Source organism: Protomyctophum parallelum, assembly GCF_964188405.1.
Source record: "Protomyctophum parallelum genome assembly, chromosome: 1".
Lineage (NCBI taxonomy): Eukaryota > Metazoa > Chordata > Actinopteri > Myctophiformes > Myctophidae > Protomyctophum > Protomyctophum parallelum.
Window position 1 is genome coordinate 23,465,449 of NC_139697.1, and position 24,378 is coordinate 23,489,826.

Sequence of the window (24,378 nt, forward strand, 5' to 3'; positions counted from 1 at the left end):
CTGATTACTGGGCAGCCTCCCTACGCACTCAGCTACGACTATAGCCGCCCCCAATGTAGTAATACATAATGCAACATATCAGAACAAATATTCATGTCTCACTGTATGTGTGTGTGTGTGTGTGTGTGTGTGTGTGTGTGTGTGTGTGTGTGTGTGTGTGTGTGTGTGTGTGTGTGTGTGTGTGTGTGCGTGCGTCAGACTCCCTCCTATCAGCTCCGCTCAATGTGACCATCACAGAACTGGAGGTCAACTCTGCCATGGTCACATGGGAGATCCTGGAAGGAGACCCCGTCATAGGATTCGCCATTACCCAACAGGTGCGTGTACAGTACAGTACGTGCATGTACATTCATGTGTGCGTGCACTTATGTGTTACAGAATGAATTTGTATTGGTCTTCAAATATGTGACTACTATTGGCAGAGAAACAGTCATTGCGGGACTGTGAACACATTATGTTCCCATCACACCCAGCTGGCAAATTACAACCTGTAGGATGTTTAATCCTAGAATGCTAATGTTGTTTAACTCATTTAGTCCTGAGGCCGATTCTAAAAGAAATGGCTTCTAAATCCTAACAGTTTTCTGAAAAACCCATGTTTCTCTGTCAGTGGTTCTCAAACATTTTCATGTCAAGGACCCCCAAAAATATATGTTATAATTATTAATTGGTCACCGACCCTCATCTGAAAATATGTTGTTCCAGGGACCCTCCAGAAGCAAAGATTTGAGTTAAAAACGTTCGCTATGAAAGAATATTCAAAGATTTGCCCCACATTTTCAAGATTAAAAAAAGAAAAGGCAGATCTAGTTCCGCATCCATATCTGTACTCATATTCACTGCTTGAGTCACCATGATGCCGGCTAAAGTAATTACCACATAGGCACATGGTGTCCCTCTTTTTGGCATTTCATTAAACTTCTAAATTGCATTGCAAGAAATGTGCATCGCAAAATGTTGTGAGACTTTAGAAAACAAAGCAATACTGCCTCATCAAAGTTGGTGTTAGGGTTAGTGACTTTATATTACTTGCATGAGAGGGAGACAGGTGCTGGAGTTATACTTTAGCAGACAGTTTGAGGGTCCAATGGAGTTTAAGAGGTTTTTTACTATTGGTTCTATCTTTTAGAAACAACACACAGACGTAAAGAGTCCTCAATAGCACTGATTTATGCAAAAGAAAATAATAATAATAATCATAAACCTCAAAAATGGAGTTAGGTGGATTCCTCCTGACAGCAACGGGTATAATGAGGGAGAGACGTCATACTTTGATTCCCCACCTCAAACCTCCACTGGGCGGCTCATTCGCTCCTTCTCGACTCTTCTGATTGGTTTACAGAAGAAGGACGTGCGCATGCTACGCTTCATCCAGGAAGTGAACACGACCACGCGCTCCTGTGCATTGTGGGACCTGGACGAGGACACGGAGTACATCGTTCATGTCCAGAGCATCAGCATGGGAGGCAGCAGCCCCCCCAGTGAACCCCTTCTCTTCAGAACGCCCAAAGAGTCCGAGAAGCTGGCCTCTAAGAGCCCAGGTAGTGTTGATTTTGACAGCAAACTTAGATTTTTAGTTTTAGTCAGTCTCTTGAATTTAGTTTTTGTCACATTTTCGTCACCCGGAATACGATACGATACCATACAACTTTATTGTCAGCTTTCACTGAAATTTTCCATGACGTCACCGTTCAAGATACAGACAAGACAGACACAATACATTACAAAAGATACATTACAGGACACAAATCACAGAAGCAGACAGGAACAAGAACAATAGAACATATCCTCTTGGTTTACCCATTTTGGTTTAAAAGCAGAGCAGACTGGTGTACAAAAGAGTTCTAGACAAATAGTATAGACAAATTAAGATCGAGGAATGTTAGTGTTAGTCTAGTTTTAGTTGACTAAATGTCATAAGACAAACTAAAATGTATTTTGCTGTCGTAATGACTGATTTTACACTTGCTGAAAATAGTACTCCAATAGTACTCCATAATAATAATAATAATACTCCAATCTACAAGCTCACAGCACGTCGCAACGCCACACGTTGTGCGCTTGTAGATCGGCTATGTAGATCGGCTATGTAGATCGGCTATGCTAGTATGCTTGTAGATCGGCTACGTTGTGCACTTGTATAGATCGGCTATTTTCAGCATGCAACCAAGTTTAAAATGACTTGTGTCTCTTACTAATACTGGATCTCTTGTCCACTAGTCCCTTACTAACATTTTTGTTTATTTTTTATTTGTTGATGAAATTGTCAATATATGTATCTTAGTTTTAGTCATCATAGCTTAGTTTTCATTTAGTTTCCAATTAGTCTTCGTCAATGAAAAAAGGTAGTCGTAGTATTAGTCGACAAAATCAATACTGGTAATCTGGTATATAGGCGCCCATGAACACATGTGCATATTAGGGCGTTCACTTTAGTGATTTTTACTAGTTGACTAATTGCCTAGTTTACTAGTCGACTAGTTGTTTAACTTGTACCTATTATGTAATAATATTTCTACATTTGAAAACTGTGTACATTGGTGACTATAATCTAGCATTCTAGCTGATCTTGAGGCCTACATAAACAAGTTTTCTTTTCTTCTTATCAACTAGTCATCTAGTACCAGCAAGGTCAACTAGTGGATTTACTAGTCGACTAGTTGAATAGTCGACTAGTTGCTTAAGTGCATAGTGTATATGTACAGTCATGCATGTGTGCACCTGCACCGGCTAGTGCAGATCGTGGGAGAGAGTGAGCAAGCTTTACTGTTTCTGTACAGAACAGAACTTGCACGTGTGCTTTTGTGTATTTTTATGTTGGGGCGCATGGTACAGAATGTATTGAGAGGATAGCAAAGTAAAGCATATAGGCTGCACAATATTATGCGCTAACACAGAAATTGTGTTAAATTGTGTTCATTGAAGCACCAGCCAAGTCGTATAGCGACTATCAAGGAATCAAACCCCAGTCCCCACGGTGGCGAGCAGGGACTTTACCCCTACGCCACACGGAGGCCCATTGTTGTTTTTTGTTTTTTTTTTACGTCAGGACAGAGAAAGAGTAATTTTGAGTAATTTTGAAATCTTCTAAATCAGGAACATTTTCGGAAAGATTTGAGGCACATTTTAACGATTTTTCAAAAATAGCAGACCTACAAGCTCGTAGCGCGCCACTCGGTGGCGCGCTATGAGCTTGTAGATCTGCTATTTTTCAATAGCTAAATTATAACATAATGTTTAAAACACCAAAAGGGGTTCTCCCGCCCAAAATGGATTAATGAAATAGATTCTTCTCAGATTCTCTTTTTCTTTTGCTTGCATGCAACCGCCCCATCGTCTCGCCGCCACACTGTTATCTGAAGCGGCTCGTTTCACTTCCAGTTTTATCATCTCCTCTGTGACCCAAATACGGAGCAGAGAAGAGCTGCCTCAGACAGTGAGAGGAAAATGCCAGACCCTCCTCCGCCGAATCCAGGAGATAAGGGAGGGAACAATGGAGCGGCACCGGGGAGCGCCTGTGCTCCGATAAATCCCTCAGGGGATTTGTTTGGCTCCATCCCTGTGAGGCCAATAGAGTGAAACTTTCTTTTAACAGAGGAAGACGACCTGTCTGGATGATTGTGTGGGGAGAATATTTGCCTCGAAGCCTGTGGCAAAATCTCATTTAGTTTGCTTCGACTTTGTCAGAAGTTACTGGATGTGTTCGCGCGCGCAGCCGCACACGTGTGTGTGCGCGTGTGTGCGCGTGCGTATGTTTGTGTTTAGAGGAATATTCATTAGTACTTGATTAAATCTCCGAGCCATTACTGCGCCCCTCCCATAAGTGGGCATTAATCAGCTTCACACAGTTCCCATCTGTTTCGCACAGCGTCACACAACGCACCACAACAACAACACCCTTTCTTTGGGTCTTTATTTATTTCCTGCTGCTCTCTGACCGTCCGTCCGTCTGTCTGTCTCCGTCGGTCAGGTCTATGTTTTGTATGTCTTCATGTCAGACAGGTGTCTGTACTTCTTCCAGTGCGTCACTGTTTTCGTCATGTCCCATATTTGTCTGTCTCTGCATGGCCAGGTCATTGATTAAGGGCCTTTGACTCCAAACTTGCTTTCAAACTGGCTCCAAACTTGCTTTTTAATGACCGCAGACATTGATGCTACAATATTGCCTGGGGTGGTGGTGAGTGTCTTTGACGATCCACTCATAGCCTTGGCTGTACACATTGCTAAAGGAATATAGGTCTCTTTACTGCTCTTCCACGGTCCAGTGTGGTGCAGTTCCCAATCCCATACTGTAGGCAGTAACGCATGAGCTCGCCAGGATGCTCTCAATGGTGAAGACCCTCACAGACCCCCGCAGACCCTCTCCACTGCAACACTATAGTCGAGTTGAGATTGGGGCGTGCTTTAATGTAGTCAACAGTCTGCTTCTTTTGTCTATTTGATGTCGAGGCTGCTGACCTGACCTCGTACCCTGTGTTGACATTCAGGCTCATCGCCGCTCGTGAGCATACTTAATGATGTTGTAGCTGTGCATATTAGTCACGCTGTTGATGGTGTAGTATAGGGACTATAGGGCTTTCATTTCTAGTGATTTTTACTAGTTAACTAGTTGCCTAGTTTACTAGTCGACTAGTCGACGAGTTGTTTAACTAGGCCTATACCTATTACAGTATGTAAAAAAAAAAGATTTATTTTATTTTTTATTTGTACATTTAAAATCACACCCGTGTGAACTGAGTGGTGCAACTCCCCCCCCCCCCCCCCCCTCCTCTCCTCTCTCTCTCTCTCTCTCTCTCTCTCATTAGCAGGCAACAGTGCAGCACTAATAATATATCTCTCTCTCTGTTTCTGGCAAACAGCGCCCCTACTGGTACTAATAGTCATATACTGGTGCTCATGGCCACATAGGTACATAGGTGAACATATAGGCGGACACATAGGTAGGCGGACACTGACATTGCTGTTCTTTGGAGTGGTTGCACCACTCAAAAACGGTGTACATTGGTGACTAGTACCTACTACCAATGAGGTCAACTAGTGGAGTTACTATAGTTGAATAGTCGACTAATTGCTTAAAGCCCTAACTGGGAGTAGAAGAGAGGGTTCAGCCCGCTGCCCAGAGGGGGGCTCTGTGTTGTGGGTTAGTGGTTAGTGGTTAGTGGTTAGTGGTTAGTGGTTAGTGGTTATGTGATGTATCATGCCGCCCATTCTCACCAGCTGGCGATGGCCCGACAGGATGTCCGACTCCCATATCCAGCTGCACACTCTTGGGTGCAGGCCCAGATCTCTCAGCTTGGCAGGAACTATACATAGGCGAGTAAATCTATGAAAAAAAAGCACCTTACCCTAAAAAAATTGCAACAAAAGGTTTCTCAACAGTTTTTTGTAGTATTAGGTGTCCCTAATAACATACTAAAAGTTTACCAAAGTTTGACCACCCGAAAGGTGTTATTTTCAAGATGGCGTCCAAGATGGCCTAAAAACCATTAAAATAGCCTAACTCCTTCATTATTCATCCTAGAGAAGTACTTTTTGTGTCTAACCCTATGTTTTTGGGGTCTAGGAGTCCATTGAACTTGTTCAAATTGCAGAGATACAATTAGATAATTGTGAAATCCAATATTGTGTTTGTGACTCTGTTAAAACCCTCACCAGTTTCAAGTTAACTAAACTAAATATTTAATAAATGTCTGAATATTTATATATTTTTTGGAATAAGGTTTCAAGATATCCTCAAAACACAACAAAACTAATAGTCACAATTTTCAGTAATTCAGAAGGTTGTGGCAGAGAATATTGTCAGTTGATAGATAATAGCCTACATGATTGCAATATTGAAACGTTTTGGATAGCTTGGTGGATAAACTTTGGCTCAAACTACTGTAAATAATTCATCATTATACACCCCACCCAAAACTAATTTCTTGCATTCTAGAGCGTCGCAGTCCCGCCCCCTTTCATGACGACGCCATGGGCCCAGGAAATAATTCCCAATGCATTTTTCCCATAGACATTTTGAAACGTATTTATTGAAAGACATTATAAGCGTCGTACAAAGCCAACTCTTGTCGTGACAAATCATGACAAAAAACACAATATTTTGGACCAAATAAATAATTACAAAGAAGAAAAACAACAAGTGTTGTAATCTGCTGTTTTTTCTACTTTCTAATTCTTTGTTTGGCCCAAAACATTGTGTTTATTGTCATGATTTGTCACGACAAGAGTTGTCTTTGTCCGCGGTGTAAACGTCTTTAAATAAATACTTTTTGAAAAGTCTATGAGGAAAATGAACGGGGATTTCTTCTCCGTCTCTCTCGAGGGGGCGGGACTGCGACGCTCTACTTACTCTTAGTGCAGAGTAGTCAGAACCTAAGTCTCTACCGGGTGCAGAGGGGAGTATGATAGGTGGGGTTGGGTGAGAAGGTAAAGGGGGGTCCGGTCTAGAGTTTAGTGGGCCTAGGGTTCCCCTCCGGTGGGTACAGGGGAGTATGGGGAGTGGGGCTCACTGGATTTCTCCCTGGGGACTTGGAGCACAGCAGAGCAAAGTTAAGAAGACCCTCATGGTGCATGTCCGAGGTGGCTCTACAGTACATGTCCCATTAAAGCTATGGGGCACTTGAGAGCTTGAGAGATTGGGGCTTGTCTGTCCCTGTGGTGGTAGTTCTAAGACCTCCATGTTGTGATATTGATTAATATGGGGGGTGGGTTCAATTAATCGATTATTAATCGGCAGAGCTGTCGACTATTGTCAACATATTCCCCAATTTCCACTGAGATTATGGGGTGAATGAATGTGACCAGACCCATCTTCTCTTTCTGTCATAGTGACATAATATTGTCCTGCATCAGATCATGTCCAAATCAGGTTCTCCAATCTCCAGTAGCCTCTTCAGTTTTTTGAAGATTTTTTGAGTGGTGCAACCACTGACCACTCCCTTACGGAGCTATGTGTGTGGCTTGCTGGCTGGCTGGGTCTGAGCACTATGTGTGTGGCTGGCTGGGTCTGAGCACTATGTGTGTGGCTTGCTGGCTGGCTGGGTCTGAGCACTATGTGTGTGGCTGGCTGGCTGGGTCTGAGCACTATATGTGTGTGGCTTGCTGGCTGGGTCTGAGCACTATGTGTGTGGCTTGCTGGCTGGGTCTGAGCACTATGTGTGTGGCTTGCTGGCTGGGTCTGAGCACTATGTGTGTGGCTTGCTGGCTGGGTCTGAGCACTATGTGTGTGGCTTGCTGGCTGGCTGGGTCTGAGCACTATGTGTGTGGCTTGCTGGCTGGCTGGGTCTGAGCACTATGTGTGTGGCTGGCTGGGTCTGAGCACTATGTGTGTGGATTGCTGGCTGGCTGGCTGGGTCTGAGCATATATAGATAGATGATAGATAGATACAGTAGATAGATAGATAGATAGATAGATATTATAGCAGTGACTGACTGAGACATCGAGCGTGCGTCCGCAACTGGTTGTGGCCCCCATCAAGTGACCTTTTGACCAATGCGGCCCTCGCCCCAAGTTGAGTTCGACACCCCTGCTCTAGGCCCATGAGGGGCCATTTCTCTCCACTGTATCCCCACTGAGGAGTCCATCTTCCCCATAGACCAGACAAGTGGCCATTTGGTTCTACTGACTGAGTGTGTTTGCTGCAAAGACACTCAGCGTTGTGAGCTTTTATAGATTGCCTATTTTCACAATGTTTGTCCCGGCCCACAGTTTGGGAAACACTACCCTTATAGGGGACTTATTTTTATTATTATTATTGCCAGACACCTTTACAAACAAAAGGGCAGACATTTCTCTGTAAATTTATTCCATGATTTGTGTAATATTCCCATGCAGTCTATCACTTGGCAGCCATGCTTTTACAAACGTCACATGACAGTACCACCCAGTAATAATGAATATATTCCTTATTGTTATGGTATCAAAATAAATCTCCTGAAAGCTTCAACAGAATGTGAATTGTGTATAGGTGATGAATTCACCTATACAGCAGTACAGCATTATAGAAAAGGGAAATGTCCTATTACACTGTTATAACCTTATAAACAATTGCTTTAATATATCATTGTACTTTATATAATTTTTATATGCTAATTGGATTCCTAGATAACCAAAACATAGGGTTAGACACCAAAATTATTTTTCTAGGATGAATAATGGAGGAGTAATGGTATTTTAAGAACTGGCGGCGGCCATCTTGAAAATAACACCTTTCGGGTGGTCAAACTTTGGTAAACTTTTAGTATGTTATTAAGGACACCTAATACTACAAAAAACCTTTTGTTGCAATTTTTTTAGGGTCAAACCATATTTTTACCCGCCTAACAGTAGTATGGTCTTGAATGCCGAGCTACAGTCCACAAAACGCATCTGTACACACACACACACCAGTTACTCCCCTCTGGGTGAGAAATGCGGTACGAACAGCTGTGGCAATTGCATTGTTGCATTTGACAATAGACAACTTGGTCTAGCGTGGCAGACGCTATATAGATGCCGATTTAACAGCCTATCGAGGCATTTACTGTGTCAATCTCAATCACAGCTGTACATGTGCAATGTCATGACACAGAACCACCACCGAATCAGAATCAGAATTATTTGTATTTGTCACATCACAGTCTGACAGGCGTAAAGCAGTGGGTGAATTGTTTTCTTTCATAGATTTGTTGTATCCCATGCGTGAAATTGTAGATCTGCTATTTCTGCCGCAGAATAGGACCTACAATGTTAAGCAACATTTTCACAAAGCATGCACATTCAAACGATAAAATCCTCGGTGCTGGACAGAAGAACAGCTTTAACCCATTTTGGGCGGGAACCCCTTTTGGTGTTAGCATTATGTAATGCTTTAGCTATTGAAAAATAGCAGATCTACAAGCTCGTAGCGCGCCACTGAGTGGCGCGCTACGAGCTTGTAGGTCTGCTATTTTGAAAAATCGAAGAACGACTGACATAGAAACACAGCTTTTTCAGAAAACTGTCAGGATGTAGAAGACATTTTTAGAATCTGATCTCAGGTCAAACCGCAGCCTCGATCATCATATGCACCCAAAGTGTCTGTAGGTCCATCGATTAAAAGACAATTTGGGACCATGATCCAGTGAGTGAATCCTATATTTACATACGGCATTAACACGTACAGTTTGTACACATTCCGTCCGACAGACTATAGTGCTGTGTGTAACTCTTGGACTGCCCTGCCATGAGTGTTGCTGTGAAAAAGCCTATAGCCTTATTGCCGAAGCCATTAACACTGGTGATAACACTAGGCAGGTCTTCTTCAAAGCCCATGCAGGGAAGCCCTGATGTAAGTGGAATCCAGGGGGGGAGAGAAGGGTGGCACAGTGCCTGGCTGTGGCAGACACGGTGCCAGAGAGAGAGAGATTAATGAGTACAGAGTGTCCTGCACCTTGAGCCTCCTCCCGGTTGGCATCGTCGTGCTGCACTTGCTTGAGCTCCGTCACCGCGGGAATAAAATGAGTTCCCTCTCACTCGCAGGGTTTCTCTGTCTCGCCCTCCCTCTGTATTTCTCTCTCTCTCTCTCTCTCTCTCTCTCTCTACCCCTCTGTCAATTCAATTGAAGTCAAGTCAAAGGAGCTGTATTGCCATGAGAAAACGATCAAAACTGAGAAATTATGTACAATTAAAAGGGAACAAAGAACACATTGAATAAAACCATGAAAATGTTCACTCGCTGTTAGGAATAATGACATGCTGTATGCGCGGAGGAGTACCTTGATACAGAGCTTTTAATTTGAATCAAATAGCAGCACTTTTCCCCACTTCTCCCAGCCTCTCTCTGTCACTCTCTGCCACCGCCTCCACCACTAAAGATCTAACTATAGAAACAGTGCCCCTCGGGGCACAGGTCTCCACCAGGATAACAGCGTTTGTGATGTTTGTCTGGTCTGGTGGTTGTATATATCAGCATAGGAGGCCTTAAGTATGTTTCACCAGTTTCAATTGAAACGGGCCTCCACCCTCAGGGGGGCCTCAACAAAATAATGATGTCATGGGTATATGGGGGCCTCATATTTGGTCTTGAAACAGGCCTCCAGATTCCTAAGGCTGCCCCTGAGAACACACAAACACACCAAGCTGGCCATAGGGGGCGCTAGCTCCCCTCAAAGAGCCAGAATGCAAAATGCTTGTCATTCAGCCTCACTTTGAGTTGCTCAGTGGACTGTCTCTCACACAGCGATATGGAGAAAAATAACACACCCGCGTGACGTGAGCGGCACTGTTATCACCATACATCACATTCCGTGCTCAGCCAGTCAGCTTGAGCACATTCCGCGCATGCGCGAACACACACACGTGCGCGCGAACGCACATGAGCGAACACACACACACACACACACACACACACACACACACACACACACACACACACACACACACACACACACACACACACACACACACACACACAGAAGACCCTCGGCTGCGCCTCGGGTCTGCCTACGCTCCCAGGCAGTGTAAAATACCCGGTAACCTGAGACCTCTCGTGGCTTATTGCTTAAATATACTATACTATGCTATACGTGTGGAAGACCCATAGATCCATAGACCCATAGATCCATAGACCCCAAGGTAGCCGCAATGAAGTAATAAATATAGCAATAGAGTTCAAAGGTTGCACTAATTGGCGTCGTTAAGGTGTGCATGGCAACAGTTTGTGTCTCGTGTGATTTCACACCAGAAGATATAAGATGATGCACCGTGTTGAAAATGACTGTAGACGTCGAGAGAGAGAAGAGAGCCAGACAGACAGACAGACAGACAGACAGACAGACAGACAGACAGACAGACAGACAGACAGACAGACAGACAGACAGACAGACTCCAGGGATTCTGGAACTGTTCCAGAGGCGAGGTGTGGCCACTCAGCCTGTGTGTTGGAGAAGGTCATGTTTATCCATGGAGGAGACACTAAGCTGACTGGATACACTAATGACATGTACAAGTTGGACACCAGCACAATGGTCTGGTCTTTAATTAACACCAGAGGAACTCCACCTCCTGCTTCACACTTTCACTCTGCCACCATCGTCGGAAAAAAGATGTTTGTATTTGGGGGCCGTGTAGACCAGGGGGTCTACAACACCATCAGAGTGTTTGACACAGAGACCAACGTCTGGTTGGACACACCTTCTATTCAACTTCTACCAGAAGGACGCAGGGGTCATTCAGCATTTACCTACAATGGAGAGCTGTACATATTTGGTGGCTGCAACGGTAACCAGAACTTCAATGATGTGTGGAAATTCAGTCCAGAGACCTTCTCCTGGAAGAAGGTTGAGCTCCCGTGGAAAGGACCATGTCCAATGCGTGGTATGTGCTTGCGTGGTATGTGCTGTTGCATTGTGGGAGATCGTATCATCCTCTTTGGAGGAACAAAAGGAGCTCTCACTATGTCTGATGAGATGTTCATCTTAGACTTGAGTCCTAGTCTTAAGACGTTATGTAAGCTAGAAGTTATTCAGTACGCTCTGGACCAATCAGAACTCCCACACGACATCAGGTGGGAACTGGCAGCCATGGAAACCAACGACAACAGACGACAACAACAATAACAACCAAGACCACATTCCAGACGATGGAACAGCAGAAAGATCAAGAAATGATGGATCAACATCTCATCCCACCTGATGGTGAGCCACCTCTCAGCATCGCTTACTGAGATTCAAACCTCAGGAGACTCCTTCTCTCCAGACAGGCTCTCTAACCATTCAGCTAGGCATCAAACAATGACAATTGTTCCGTCCAACACAATGCGGTGGAAACACAAACCTGTGTCTGTATGTTCCAAACTGAACACGGTGGAACTCTCTTTATTGTATATTTATTTCTATGATCTTTTTTTATTTAAAGGACCAAGCAGTCCTGAAAGGACTTGGTCCTTTATTGTTATTGTTATGTGTTTTTCCTTCTCCTTTTGCCAAAAAAATTATAATCGCGAAACTCGGCCTACAGAAAAAAATAAATCTTAAAGACTATCTGGTACACAGCAAGCTAAAAGGAATCAACACACCAGCACGCCAGAGACTAGAATACTTCAAACCCAAACAAATAGTTAAAAATAGAACTACAAAACGCATGTTGGAGATTAAACAACAGATAACAGCCAGCACCAGCAACTGTGTTTATTTAATCTTACAATATGTCGGAGAAACAAGTAAAACAATAGCTGCAAGGCTGAGACAACACAAATACAATATTAACAATGCAAAAAAGACAACTAAAAGGATTGTTCAACATTACATGGCACATGGCATTCAAGCTCTAAAAGTATCTGGACTTCAACACAATCCCAACTGGACAGTATAGGACAAAGACGTTTTAATGGAAAACAGTGGATTAAGAACCTCAACACGGATTTTCCTGGAGGTTTAAACATGCCAAAATATTAGACAAGTTGTTTTGATTTTGTACCAAAACTCCACAGCCATATACATGCTAAACACAGCCAACAATCAATGGAAATCAGACTTTGAATATAGGGGACAAATTAGCACATTCCACACCAAGCCAACCTGGAACACGAAGCAAGAGTGTACAGTGCACTGAAGTCCCCTCAGTCAACCGCCGCCACTCTTGGCCCTCTCTCTATCTCTCGCTCACTCACTGCCTTGCTCTCTCCCACAATGTTAAAGTTAGTAAAGTTACACCTATTTTATGTAAATAACATGGTAAAATGTGCAGCATTGGGAGGTAAAGAGGAGACACTTTAATTGTGAAGGGACGACAGGATGAGGAAAGGTGTTGTTGCTAATTGTCGAGAGTAAAAGCTGCGTGTGATATTGAACAGTCAAACTATTCGTATCAATATACGGCTGTATCAACAAAATAATGATGTCATAGGTATATGGGGGCCTCATATTTGGTCTTGAAATGGGCCTCCAGATTCCTAAGGCCGCCCCTGTATATCAGGGCAATAAAAATCACAGTGTATTCAAAATGTTTAGTAGTGTGCAATGTGCATACAAAGTTGTACACAGAGCAGGTGCAGTTATAGTTGAAAACAGAAATTGGTCGGTTATAGCGCACCATGAGGCTGATTTGAACATTTTAAGTGGCAATGCTTCCTCGGCCTAGTGGGATATAATTTCACAGAAATGGCATGCTGTGTTCATGATTTGAGGCCTTTTGTTCAAAATGGACCAATCATGCACATTTTGGAAGGCAATCTTATAGCCAATCGGGATGGAATTTAGCTTCGGTCCCAGGCTTACTTACTGTATCTGCGAAAAGAAAAGCCTGGTCACAACGTAAGGCAGAGAAGCTATCGGCGGATGTATCCTCCGGAACATCCATCAAATGTATTTCCCCCGGATACGATATTTTCCCGACCAATCACAACACATTCACGGAGAGTGTAAACTGATTTGTAAAGCATCAACGGGGCAATACTTCCACTAAAATCCTGCAACTTCCGCTTATAGTCTTTTCAGCGTAGGTCTTGCCCAGGGTGGATGGAATTTGGGAAAGCGGACAGATCGTGTTGATCACATGACTATGGAGATAGTGTATACCGATTTGCATGATGTATATGGATATAATGTATACAAGTAATCTACAGTAATGTGTTTTGGCAAAATGGGCCTCATGGTGGCAGGCCGGGAGAGGTTCGTTGTTGGCATCCAGGGAGTGTGTGTGCACAGTTTGGCATCGACCGGGCCAACGGTGCCAGAGATTAGCTGTACACAGACGGATGGACACACGGACGGACACATACACACACGGACGGAGTGCAAAACATACTCTCTCCCCATGCCTTCGGCCTGGTGGAGACAATGACCATGGTTGGTTCCACTCTCGGACCGATTGATCCGATTTCTCACAGTATAAATATTGTGTGTGTGTGTGTGTGTGTGTGTGTGTGTGTGTGTGTGTGTGTGTGTCTCTGTGTGTCTGTGTGTGTGTGTGGTATTTTCTCATTCAAGATGAGCTATCGATGGAGGAGATGGGGCAGGGAGCGCAGCTGAGGGCCGGAGAATGCATCATTATCGTGGTGGTTCTGGTCATGTGGGCAGGTAGGCTGCTGTCCCAAAGCATCAGTAAATGGTAAAGTCAATGGTGCATTGATATTTTATCCAAGGCGCTTCACAGAGATGGTGCATTACATTCACACGTTCACACACCGATGCTGGAGGAAACCGTGCAATGATGGCAAGGCACCAACCTGCACATCGGGAGAAATTAGGGGTTCGGAGTCTTGCTCAGGGACACTTCGACACTAACTCTGGGGGAGCCCGGCCACTCTACCCCTGAGCCACTGCTGCCCCAGTGATAAGTATGTGCTGGACCTGACTTAATGTCTAACTTAATTCTGGACCTGACTTAATGTCTAACTTATTATTACACAATCATGTTAATTCCAACATACAATTCAATAGGAATTGACATTAGGAAGAAAAACATTTCCCAACAGTGTGGGGAGGAGGGACTTCGCTAAAAACATGGCCAGCGTCACAGTTGCTGTCGAATCATGCAGTGTGACAAAGAAGCGACGTCAGAACGACAAAAAATGTGCCCCCTCTGCCTTTGACCTTTCTCTTTGCAGAGGACCTGAACAATGAAAGGTCACTGTCGCCTTCGTAAAATGTTGCGTACTGTGCTCTGATTGGTTGGGAAGACTTTATATTGTGGTGATGCACGAGACTACCTTCCACACATGCGTCATTCGACACTTATCACGGCAAGCATAGACTGACCTTTACATTCTGTGAACTGTTAAAAGTCGCTGTTTTCATCAGCTCTGTGTTGTGGCTCTTTTACACCCAGATAAACTCTCTTCCGGGTTTCCATAGCAACCATGTCTGCATGGCACAAAACCAGCGTAGGATTACAGCATATTAATTTTAATGTATTCCACACTATTCCACACGCCTCAGCACATACAGGGAATGCAACTATAACGCAAACAAAAACCATAAAACTTAGCACAGCCTCTGCACAAATATACTACACAGTAAAATCTTTAGCGTATGTAGTATATGTAGCGTGATGATATATCCATATTTACAACAATCTGACACACAGTCTTAACCCATTTTGGGCGGTTAGCCCTTTTGGTGCTTTAAGCTTTATGTTATGCTTTAGCTGTTGAAAAATAGCAGACCTACAGGCTCATAGCCCATGATCTTGTAGGTCTGCTATTTTTGAAAAATCGTGAAAATGTAGCGCAAAACTTTGAATATATATTCTTTCAGAGCGAACATTTTTAACTAAAGTCTTTGCTTCTGAGGGGTTCCTGGAACAACATATCTTCCAGTGGCCAGTTACATATCATTTTTGGGGTCCTTGACATGAAATATTGCGCACCACTGATATAGAAACGAATTTACCACTTTGTGCGCCTGGAACTGACTGCATGAAGCTCGGCTCCATTAGTTGGGGCATGCGTGAGAGGAAATATGCCGCCTCTTTTGTGCAACCCTCAGCGGTGCTTTTCACACACACAGAGGGAGTTATAAATTCCGTGTCTAACCCAATTCGCCCATTGTAATGAGACACGAATACGGCCCAGTATAACATCGATGCGATTCACTGGGGGGAGTGCAGAGCCCCGGTTTTTACCTCGCCAATTACCAGAGAACCCACCCCCCTTGGGGAGAGCTCAAGAGAGACACAGAGAGAGAAATAGAGGGGTGGGGGAGAGAGAGAGAGAGAGAGAGAGAGAGGGAGAGGGAGAGAGGGAGAGAGGGAGAGAGACAGAGAGCGAATTGGAAGGGAGAGAAAGAGCGAGAGAGAAAAATAGAGAGAAAGAAGAACGAGAGAGACAGAAGGAGAATGAAAGGAAAATCTTGGTGGCGATGAGCAAAACAACGCTGTTCGAGAGGTGACGGAGAGAAGGAGAGAGAGAGAGTGGGAGACGGAGAGGAGAAAACGGGAGGGAAAACATTTTAAACACAGCCGATAAGGGAAAAACAAAAGAGCAGAATGGAGGTGGAGAGATTGTAAACTTTAATTGGACCCGCGGGGCACCGCCACGGCCATCTCTGCGATCATATTTCCCATCATGCCTTTCAGTGTCGCAATGATGAGATGTGCAGCTGTGGAGGCTGACATAAGCAGAACACACAGGACCGCCTCAAACCACTGGTTGGCCCGCTTCTCTTCCTCAAACACGCACGCACGCCCACGTCGACTCGAGTATGATGGCCCTCCTGGGGGGTCCTTTTTGTGGAACACACACACACAGTCATGCTGTATCTGTCTATTAATCCCACTGTCTTTTCCTGCTTATTGTCTCCATCTCTCTCGCTAAAGCTCTCCTTAAAGTCAATGTCATGTCGTCTCCCTCTTGAGATGAGATCTCAGACGAGTTGAGACGAGTCAAGACGAGATGAGACACTCCGAGCACGCGCCCTCTTTTCCTACATCTCTCTGTCTCTCTGTCTCTCTGTCTCTCTCTCCCTCTGTCTGTCTGACTGTCTCTGTCTCTCAGGTGTGATCGTTCTGTTCTGCCGTCAGTATGACATCATCAAAGACAACGAGCCCAACACCAACAAGGACAAAGCCAAGACCTCCTCGGAGTGCAGTACTCCAGAGCACCCCCAGGGGGGGCTACTGCGCAGCAATGTCTAAGACCAGCCCTGCATAGCCTTTTGCAGTAACCTTCACTTAAGACCTCAGGGCAGGTGAGAATGTACTAGCTTCATAATGACTATATTTAGATATAGCTCTTTAGTTAAACATGGAGTGCCGTGGTTCTTTTCCACCCTAAAACATGATCATTAGGTAATTATTATTATATGGAAGGAGGAGGTAGATAAACAAAAAAATCCGTACTTTTACTTGTAATGAAGTAGTTCTAAATTGCAGTATTGATACTTTTACTTAAGTAAAACAATTGTGTACTTTTCCCACCACTGCTCGCATGGCTACCTACTTTTCAAAACTACCTTTGACAGATGGTTTATGGTTTTAAATTGGCCATGATGCCATAAAAAATGTTTCATGCAAGCTGCAGCTGCCAATTATTGACCTATAGCTAAGCCCCTCCCAAAGGGCTATGGTCCAACCACAGCTAAGCATAACATGGGTTAGACAAACCTCTCCACCAATAGTTTTCCTATATGATAAAACATTGTTAAAAAAAAAAATGTCACGCACATATTTTTCCAGTGCATATGGCGCAGGCCTTGTTGCCGGATTTGGAAGAGATGTTGAGACTTTGAAGGTCTGGTTCCAAAACTGAACCAGTATTTCATGATATTTATATTGGAATGAATGAGCCCGGCTGGAGTGGGAGTGTCTAAGTGGGAGAGGGCAGGGCTTAGCTGAAGGTGAATTGAAGTGAACACATTTCTGTGGGACTTTTTGAAATATAACAGGTAGGTAATTCAGTATTTTAGCTGTGACGTGAGCGCCCGCTCCTGAGATACTTCCGGGTCCTACTTTTGTGTCGCTTTTGTGTCCCCATGGAGTTATACTGTGACGCTCCGTCGGACTAAATCTGAGACGAAAACAACCATGAAAGCTCATTTTACCGCTTTCCTCGCAACAACAAAGCTGCGCTGCTCTCCAAAATCTGGCTGTGACAGGCCGTCTGCCCCACATGGAATACTATCACCATTTTATTTTATTGTGTCAACTAAATCCTCATTAATGCAAACTAGATTCAACATACTCAAGCCTGCACACATTCTAAATATCCCCCGAAATAATTTACCGAGCAAATGGACTGTTGCCACCTTCAATAATAATGATAATAATAGTCTTTGTCTCCACATCATATATTTTTGTTGTCATGGACACTTGTCATGGACAACTACTCGAGTTGGAAGCATTAAGACCCATTTTAACCCTCTATGGCTTCCTTTCTGAAAAATAACGTCAATTTAAAAAGATTCACGCATTTAGATATTCTATTTACAATGGGATGCGGACGGGAGCTGGTGCCACTTGGACCCGGACGTAACGTAGCACTACAAAATGACGTCGGACTTAAATACTGAATAGGTATTGAGAGCTTTGTGGTTGTCATATAGCTTCAGCTCTTAACCGTAATAACGTTGTCCTGTGCAACTCACATGTTTTAGATCCTGAGAACAACAGAAAGCCATTCTTAGGAAGGACATCGACGGACCGATGAGCGGAACAACCATCGCAGATCCTCTGCTCTCCAAAACAACGAAGAACTGTTTCAAAACGGCTATGATCTACAATCATTTCCGGACTTGCGAAATCACAGCCTCAAAGGCGAAGCAAATACCGCGGAGGACAAACGTAGATTCTGTTCTTATTGAGACCAAAATGTAACTGAGAAAAAAGAACGGTGGTGCAGGCCTTTTGAAGCCCCTTTCAGAATGTTTTACCCTGACACAAGGGGAATCCCATGTTCAAGCTGCGTCATGAAAGACATATAAAATGGAAGGCGCTGCGCTGCTCAAAGAGGGGGAGACTTTCCTTCTCAGCAAAAACAAACTAAATTCAAATGTGATCTTTGCCAAAACCTTGGGACGGTTCTATGGAAACGGATGTCATATAGAGCAATGTCTTCCCCTACATTGTGAAGAGTTTATGTCAGTGGCCACTGCTGGCCAGTGAGGTTAGCTGAAGCAGTTTAAGCTCCAGCAGGTTCCTGGTCCTGCTCTCTCAACAGCACACAGCGGAACACATGAGAGAACCCAAAGTCTACAATTTGACTCTCCTATAATGGGTTAATAAAGAACCTTGAGTCTTAAAAAGGAACAGCTCCCACTGAGACTGGGTATAATGTCTAATTGTCTATCTCTCTCCCTTCTCTCATTATATCCTCTGGCTCGGAACTAATTTCTCTCTCTCTCCCCTGCTCTCCTTATTTGCCCCTTGTGGTTCTCTCTGTCTCTCTTTATCTAGACTCCATGGTTTCTTCCGTCTCACTTTCCATCTCTCCACCTCACTTTCCCAGTCTCTGTCTCTAATAAGCACATAGCTGTAGTTGGTGACGGTGATAGCTTGTCTTCAGAAACCCAATTTAAACTCGAGCACCAAGGGAACTGTTTGGCCCAGAAAAAGAGTATAACACTGTCTGGTTCCCGCCTTCTGTCTCACTCACTCTCCTCTCTTTCTTGTTCTGTCTGCCACCAGCTAAATGATTGTCATGTTTTCGCCTCCTCTCTCTGGGCTTGGATGGCACATTAATGTCCCTGTCTCTTTTGTGCGAGTCGATCCATCCTCGTTGATAAAAACTGACAAGATTTTTACTGCGCCCTGTATTGTCCTTCTGTGAGCCAATAAACACTGTCTAAATCCAAGCATGATCCTGACGAAGGCCACGTTTTGGGGGCTCACAATCCTTCATCACAGGGCTGACTCACCCCCACAGCACTCAGCTTTTACAGAGTTTGTTTTGTCCCAACCCCAAAGGTTTTTTTTTCCAGCTAGAGGGCATCTCTCTCTAACTTCATATAGCATTAAAGGGTCTTGGCTTGTTGTTCATATTCCCCATATTCATATTCAGTATCCGTGGTCTGGAATCGGCAGTCAGATGTGCATGCAATTTTAGATGGAGATATGCGTTTGTTCCCAGTAGACACTGTGGCATGGCGTGCGTGTGTGCGTGCGTGCGTGCGTGCGTGCACGTGTGATTTCCATCTGGCTGATTGATGTTGAGGGAAGGCAGACTGTGGAACTTTAGCTGAGAGGCTGAATCCTCTGGGAAAATGTGAGCTCTCAGTCGCAGTCAGTGATGTGGCGTTTGTTGGAAACAACAGAATCAACTATAAATCAACTATAGGTGCTCAGTGGAGGTGCAGAAAGTTTAAAAAGTACGGATGGTGCTTCAAAGATCAAATGGACTGTAATGCCAAAGAAAGAGTCAATCCGAGCACTCAAACAAGGTTAAAAAAGAGGGGAGGGCGGATATGAAATCGAGGTATTTTATTAAAGTATTCAATTCAATTATTATGCCAGTCCAGAGGAAGCTATATAGCAGAGTTGGGGACGGGGAATGGTTTCCTGATGCAGTGTTGCACCTTGCAGTTTCCCGCTCGGACTTCCTTGCCAATCACAACGCCGCTATTCCATATAGTTCAATAAGATCCAGTGTTCCTATAATCTCCTCCATGCATCATCTGTCCTTCTCATGGATGCAGCAGACCTGGCGTCTATACGTCTCGTCTTCTAACTCTTGGATCAACCCTCTTTTACTCCTCCCTCCGTCGGACACGAATATCCGCCGGGCTCCCTCACAGTCATGTAATAAATATGTACCCTGTTTTCCCATCTCTTTGTCCCCCATCCTTATCGGCAAGCCTCTCCCTTCCGTCAGACTCCTATACCCTTTTCTCTCTCTGTCACCCAATATCCACTGTCAGTTCCCTTTGCCTTCTCCTCAGCCTTTTGCACATCGACTTTCCCCTCGCACTCTTTCATCCAGGGCTGCAGCCCCCCCCCCCCCTGCCTATCCGTCACTCACCAACTCATTTATCACCCCCCCCCCCCCCCCCCCCCCCCTCATCCAGTCTGTCTGGCTGGGCAGGCTGCATTTCTCCACTTTTAATGCGCGGGAACGAGGAACGCATGAACGAGCTGCTCGGGACGGGAGAGGAGAGCGTGAGTGGACAACGGCAAAGCGGTGGGACGGGACACTAGAGAGATGATACGTATAGCGATATGCTCCACAGGAGGTGGGGTTTTATATATACCGAGGATGAGGAAGCCAGTATAATAGTGTGATCGATGGATGAAGACACAGGTGGTGCCGATCATGGGTCTGTCGGAGGTGTTGTTAAGAAAATGAGACCTGGCTGTCGGGGGAGAAGAGCGAAACTGGCTTCTCGGGGGAAAAGAAAATACAGACTTTGTTGTGAAAATATCCCTGAGTCCAGCTCCTCGACTAACTCTTAGTCGTGCGGAAAACACACGTGCGCGCGCACACACACACACACACACACACACACACACACACACACACACACACACACACACACACACACACACACACATCTTGCCTGTACTTGCTTCTTGATGTGGGCAGAGGGAACAGGTGTATTATGAAAGCGGCTTAGAGAGAGCACATTCCTCAGTCAGCAAAACCCTGTTGTATTTCTAAATCCCTCCCATGAATCCTGACTCGCTGTCACATCTCTCGTCTCCTTTGCTCACGTGCAGGAAGAGAGCTGGATGTGGCCCAAATGGCTACGCTGTCGTCATTCCCGGCAAAGACATGCGTAGTGCGTACACGCCCACACACACACACACACACACACACACACACACACGTGCACACCGACACGCACATGCACTGACAAACGAGACACGCACTGCATGCACAACACACATACGATACGAATGCCTGTGCATATTGGGCTTGCACGCAAAGATGCAGATACACACGCGCGCACGCACGCACCTGAATACATTTTCTCCCACTTCTTTGATCCCTCTTTCTCTCTGTCACACACATGTGCACACAAACACACATGCACTCTGCACGCACACACGCAAGCACACAGACACACACACACACACCACACACACACACACACACACACACACACACAAACACCGATACCCTGAATCCGTTGTGTTAAAATGGCTCTGATCCAAACAGGAGCTGACAACATGGGGAGGCAGCAGAAGGCAGATTGGGTCCAGACAGCCCCGTCTCTGTCTCTCTCTCCGACCTGCACGGGGCCAGTCAGCAGCTGCTCAAGGTGAACGCCTAATGAGGCATGTGTGAATAGGCCTACTGAGTGGGCAGCCCACCGTCCGCAGCCCGCACGGAGAGAGAGAGACAGAGAGAGAGAGCATCCCAAGGAATTTAATTAATTAATGCATACCGGTAAATGTCGAGGAAACACACAAACTCAATGTAACATTGCTTCCATTGGATAATAAATATATCGTAGTGCCAAAACAATCCAAGTCAATGGCTATTATGCATAATGTTGTATATACTCTTGCTCCAAAGAGGCCATATTTCGAGGGACGTAAAGAGGTTCTGGAGACTCATGGAGGTGGTGTCATAATGTGTATGTGTAATCAGTGGGACTGAACCAATAGGTGTCATAGCATCCCCCCCCCCCCCCCCCCCCCCCTCAGCTCAGCATATAAGGTAGCCGGCCAGGCATAGGGGATAGGCGGTGTTTTACCCAGCTTGTTTCCTGTTCCAGTCAGGCTGTTGAGTGGCGTTTGTTTGTGCTCGTAGCATCGAGGTAAGCTCTTGGTTTTACTAATACAGGGTTACCTGTCCCTAGGTGGATATGTCAACAACCTCCGGTTTATTTATGTTTCTTTTTCTTCGTCAGAAACTGTGGAGCTCTGAGTTAGCGACAGCCCTGTCAGTGTGTGTGTGTACAGTTCAGAAAAACCAATGTAGGCTTGCTTCATATTGCAACAGCACAAACAAACGGCACTCAACAGCCTGACTGGAACAGGAAACAAGCTGGGTAAAACACCGCCTATCCCCTATGCCTGGCCGGCTACCTTATATGCTGAGCTGAGGGGGGGGGGGGGGGGGGGGGGGGGTGATATGACACCTATTGGTTCAGTCCCACTGATTACATATGGCCTGATTTATACTTATTTGTATATGGTGCGCCGTGCACTGCAAATAGCCATTCTAAAAGCTTAAAGATGGGAGTGCCGTGATTTTTTTCCCCACCCTAAACCCTGATCATCAGGTCTTATTGTTATATAAGGAGGTATAATTCTTTCAAAAAAGTGTTCATTAAGTATGCCTGGTTTGTCTGGTGGGTGGTGATGGGTGGTGATCCACCTGAACTGAAGCCGCACTCACAGCTGTAGTTGTATGATAAAGGGGGAGGGGTTAGGGGAGGGGCTGATAGTGTGACGTCGCTATATTACTGTTTATTTCATTGGCCCGTTTGACTGTCAAGGGTTCAGCCTCCAGGAAGAAACCCCAAATACAAAGTTAATACACCATTGCACATAAAAACGACTCCAGGGTGTCTAATGAAGTACTGTCACATCATAGACACATGAAAAACTGAAAAATAAATAAATTGTGGCACTCCCTCTTTTAACTCATTGTGAGCTTGTAGATGAGCTGCTTTGGGCACGCGACACCATCGTACAGCTGGTTTGGGTTAAGCATAATTATACCTTCGTGTTGTGTTCTCAAGGATGCTACACCTTACCATGATGAGCCTCCCAGTAGCCCCAGCCTTATAACCCTCTCAAACTTTAATTAATGCGTACCGAATCATCCAATGACCCTCCAGATATAAGGCTCTTTGATCAGATTAAGGACATAGCCTATTCCCAGTGTTTTTTTGTTTGTTTGGTTTGTTTTATGCCTGTTGTAGACCGATTGATATTCAAATATTATTATGCTGAATGGATTTTATGAGCCCTGATTAATCATGTTGAGGTCCTGTGCATACTCCTAATAGGGCCGTTTAACTTACAATATGTTTGTATACTTTACAATGAAGCAAATAACCAAGTACGCATGGATTTACGAGGAAAATGAGTCTGTTTTATGTACTACAGTATATGACCATCACGTGTGTGTTGAAACATTTTGATGTTCGTTATGACGAAACTCATGAGGGCTAGCATGACTCTGCTAATTGTTCACACCCAAGGTATATACTATTTCTATGGAAATATAAATGTCTACTTATTATTAACAATAAAATACCTGCTATTTTCAAAGTACTGTCTATGTTACACTTACTTTTATATATGGCGTTAAAAGTTACAGTAAAAAGGTTAGTTCAGTTACGGGTGACTAATTTATTACTTGCATGTAATTGTAATCCTTGACCTAATAAGTAATATGATTACTTCTGATCTGGCTAATCAGAAAATTATCTTTGTTTGGTTACCATTTAAAATCTGTTACCAATTCCAGTATTGAATGAAACCTTCAAATCTGCTTACCGGTATATCATTACACACTGACACTTGACACAAGCATTTTTGTAAATGAAGTCATCACTGGTGTCCGTGTGGGACTTGGGTAAAGTTCCTGCCCACAGCTGGGGAGACTATATAGGGGTTTGCTATTCGCTATTTTAGAACGTTTTTGAATTCTGACCTGCTCTCCGTAGTCTGCTCAGAACTTGAATAAAGTTCAGATCCCCTCAGACTTTCCCAAATGCTAATAAACAGCAAAAAAAAACAAATCTGCTTTGTCACTCCCTGCCCATGCCAATGCTCAATGCCAATGTGCAATTTCAGATTGATAGACCACTGGAAAAGTGGACAAGAATCTGCCATGCCACTAAGTGCCTACGCCAACGCCAATTTGCAATATCAGATTGATTGCCCAACCACATCAAGGAGAAAGATGGATGCAGACAGAAAGATATTTCTCAATTTTATAGCAAAAGGATGCAATTGGCCAGTGTTGGTTCCCTATACGAGGGTGACACATTGGCCGTGAGAGAGAGAGAGAGAGAGAGAGAGAGAGA

General features: G+C 44.5%; 1 protein-coding gene across 1 annotated transcript; it reads left to right on the forward strand.

The window, feature by feature from the left end:
• Nucleotides 1-245: 245 nt before the first annotated feature.
• fndc5b (fibronectin type III domain containing 5b) lies at nt 246-18,226 on the forward strand. Its single transcript, XM_083762965.1, has 5 exons — nt 246-317; nt 1,343-1,541; nt 13,948-14,037; nt 16,455-16,647; nt 18,052-18,226. The coding sequence occupies exons 1-4, from the start codon at nt 258-260 to the stop codon at nt 16,592-16,594; spliced, it is 489 nt and encodes a 162-aa protein (XP_083619091.1). The 5' UTR covers nt 246-257; the 3' UTR covers nt 16,595-16,647; nt 18,052-18,226.
• The last annotated feature ends 6,152 nt before the right edge of the window (nt 18,227-24,378 follow it).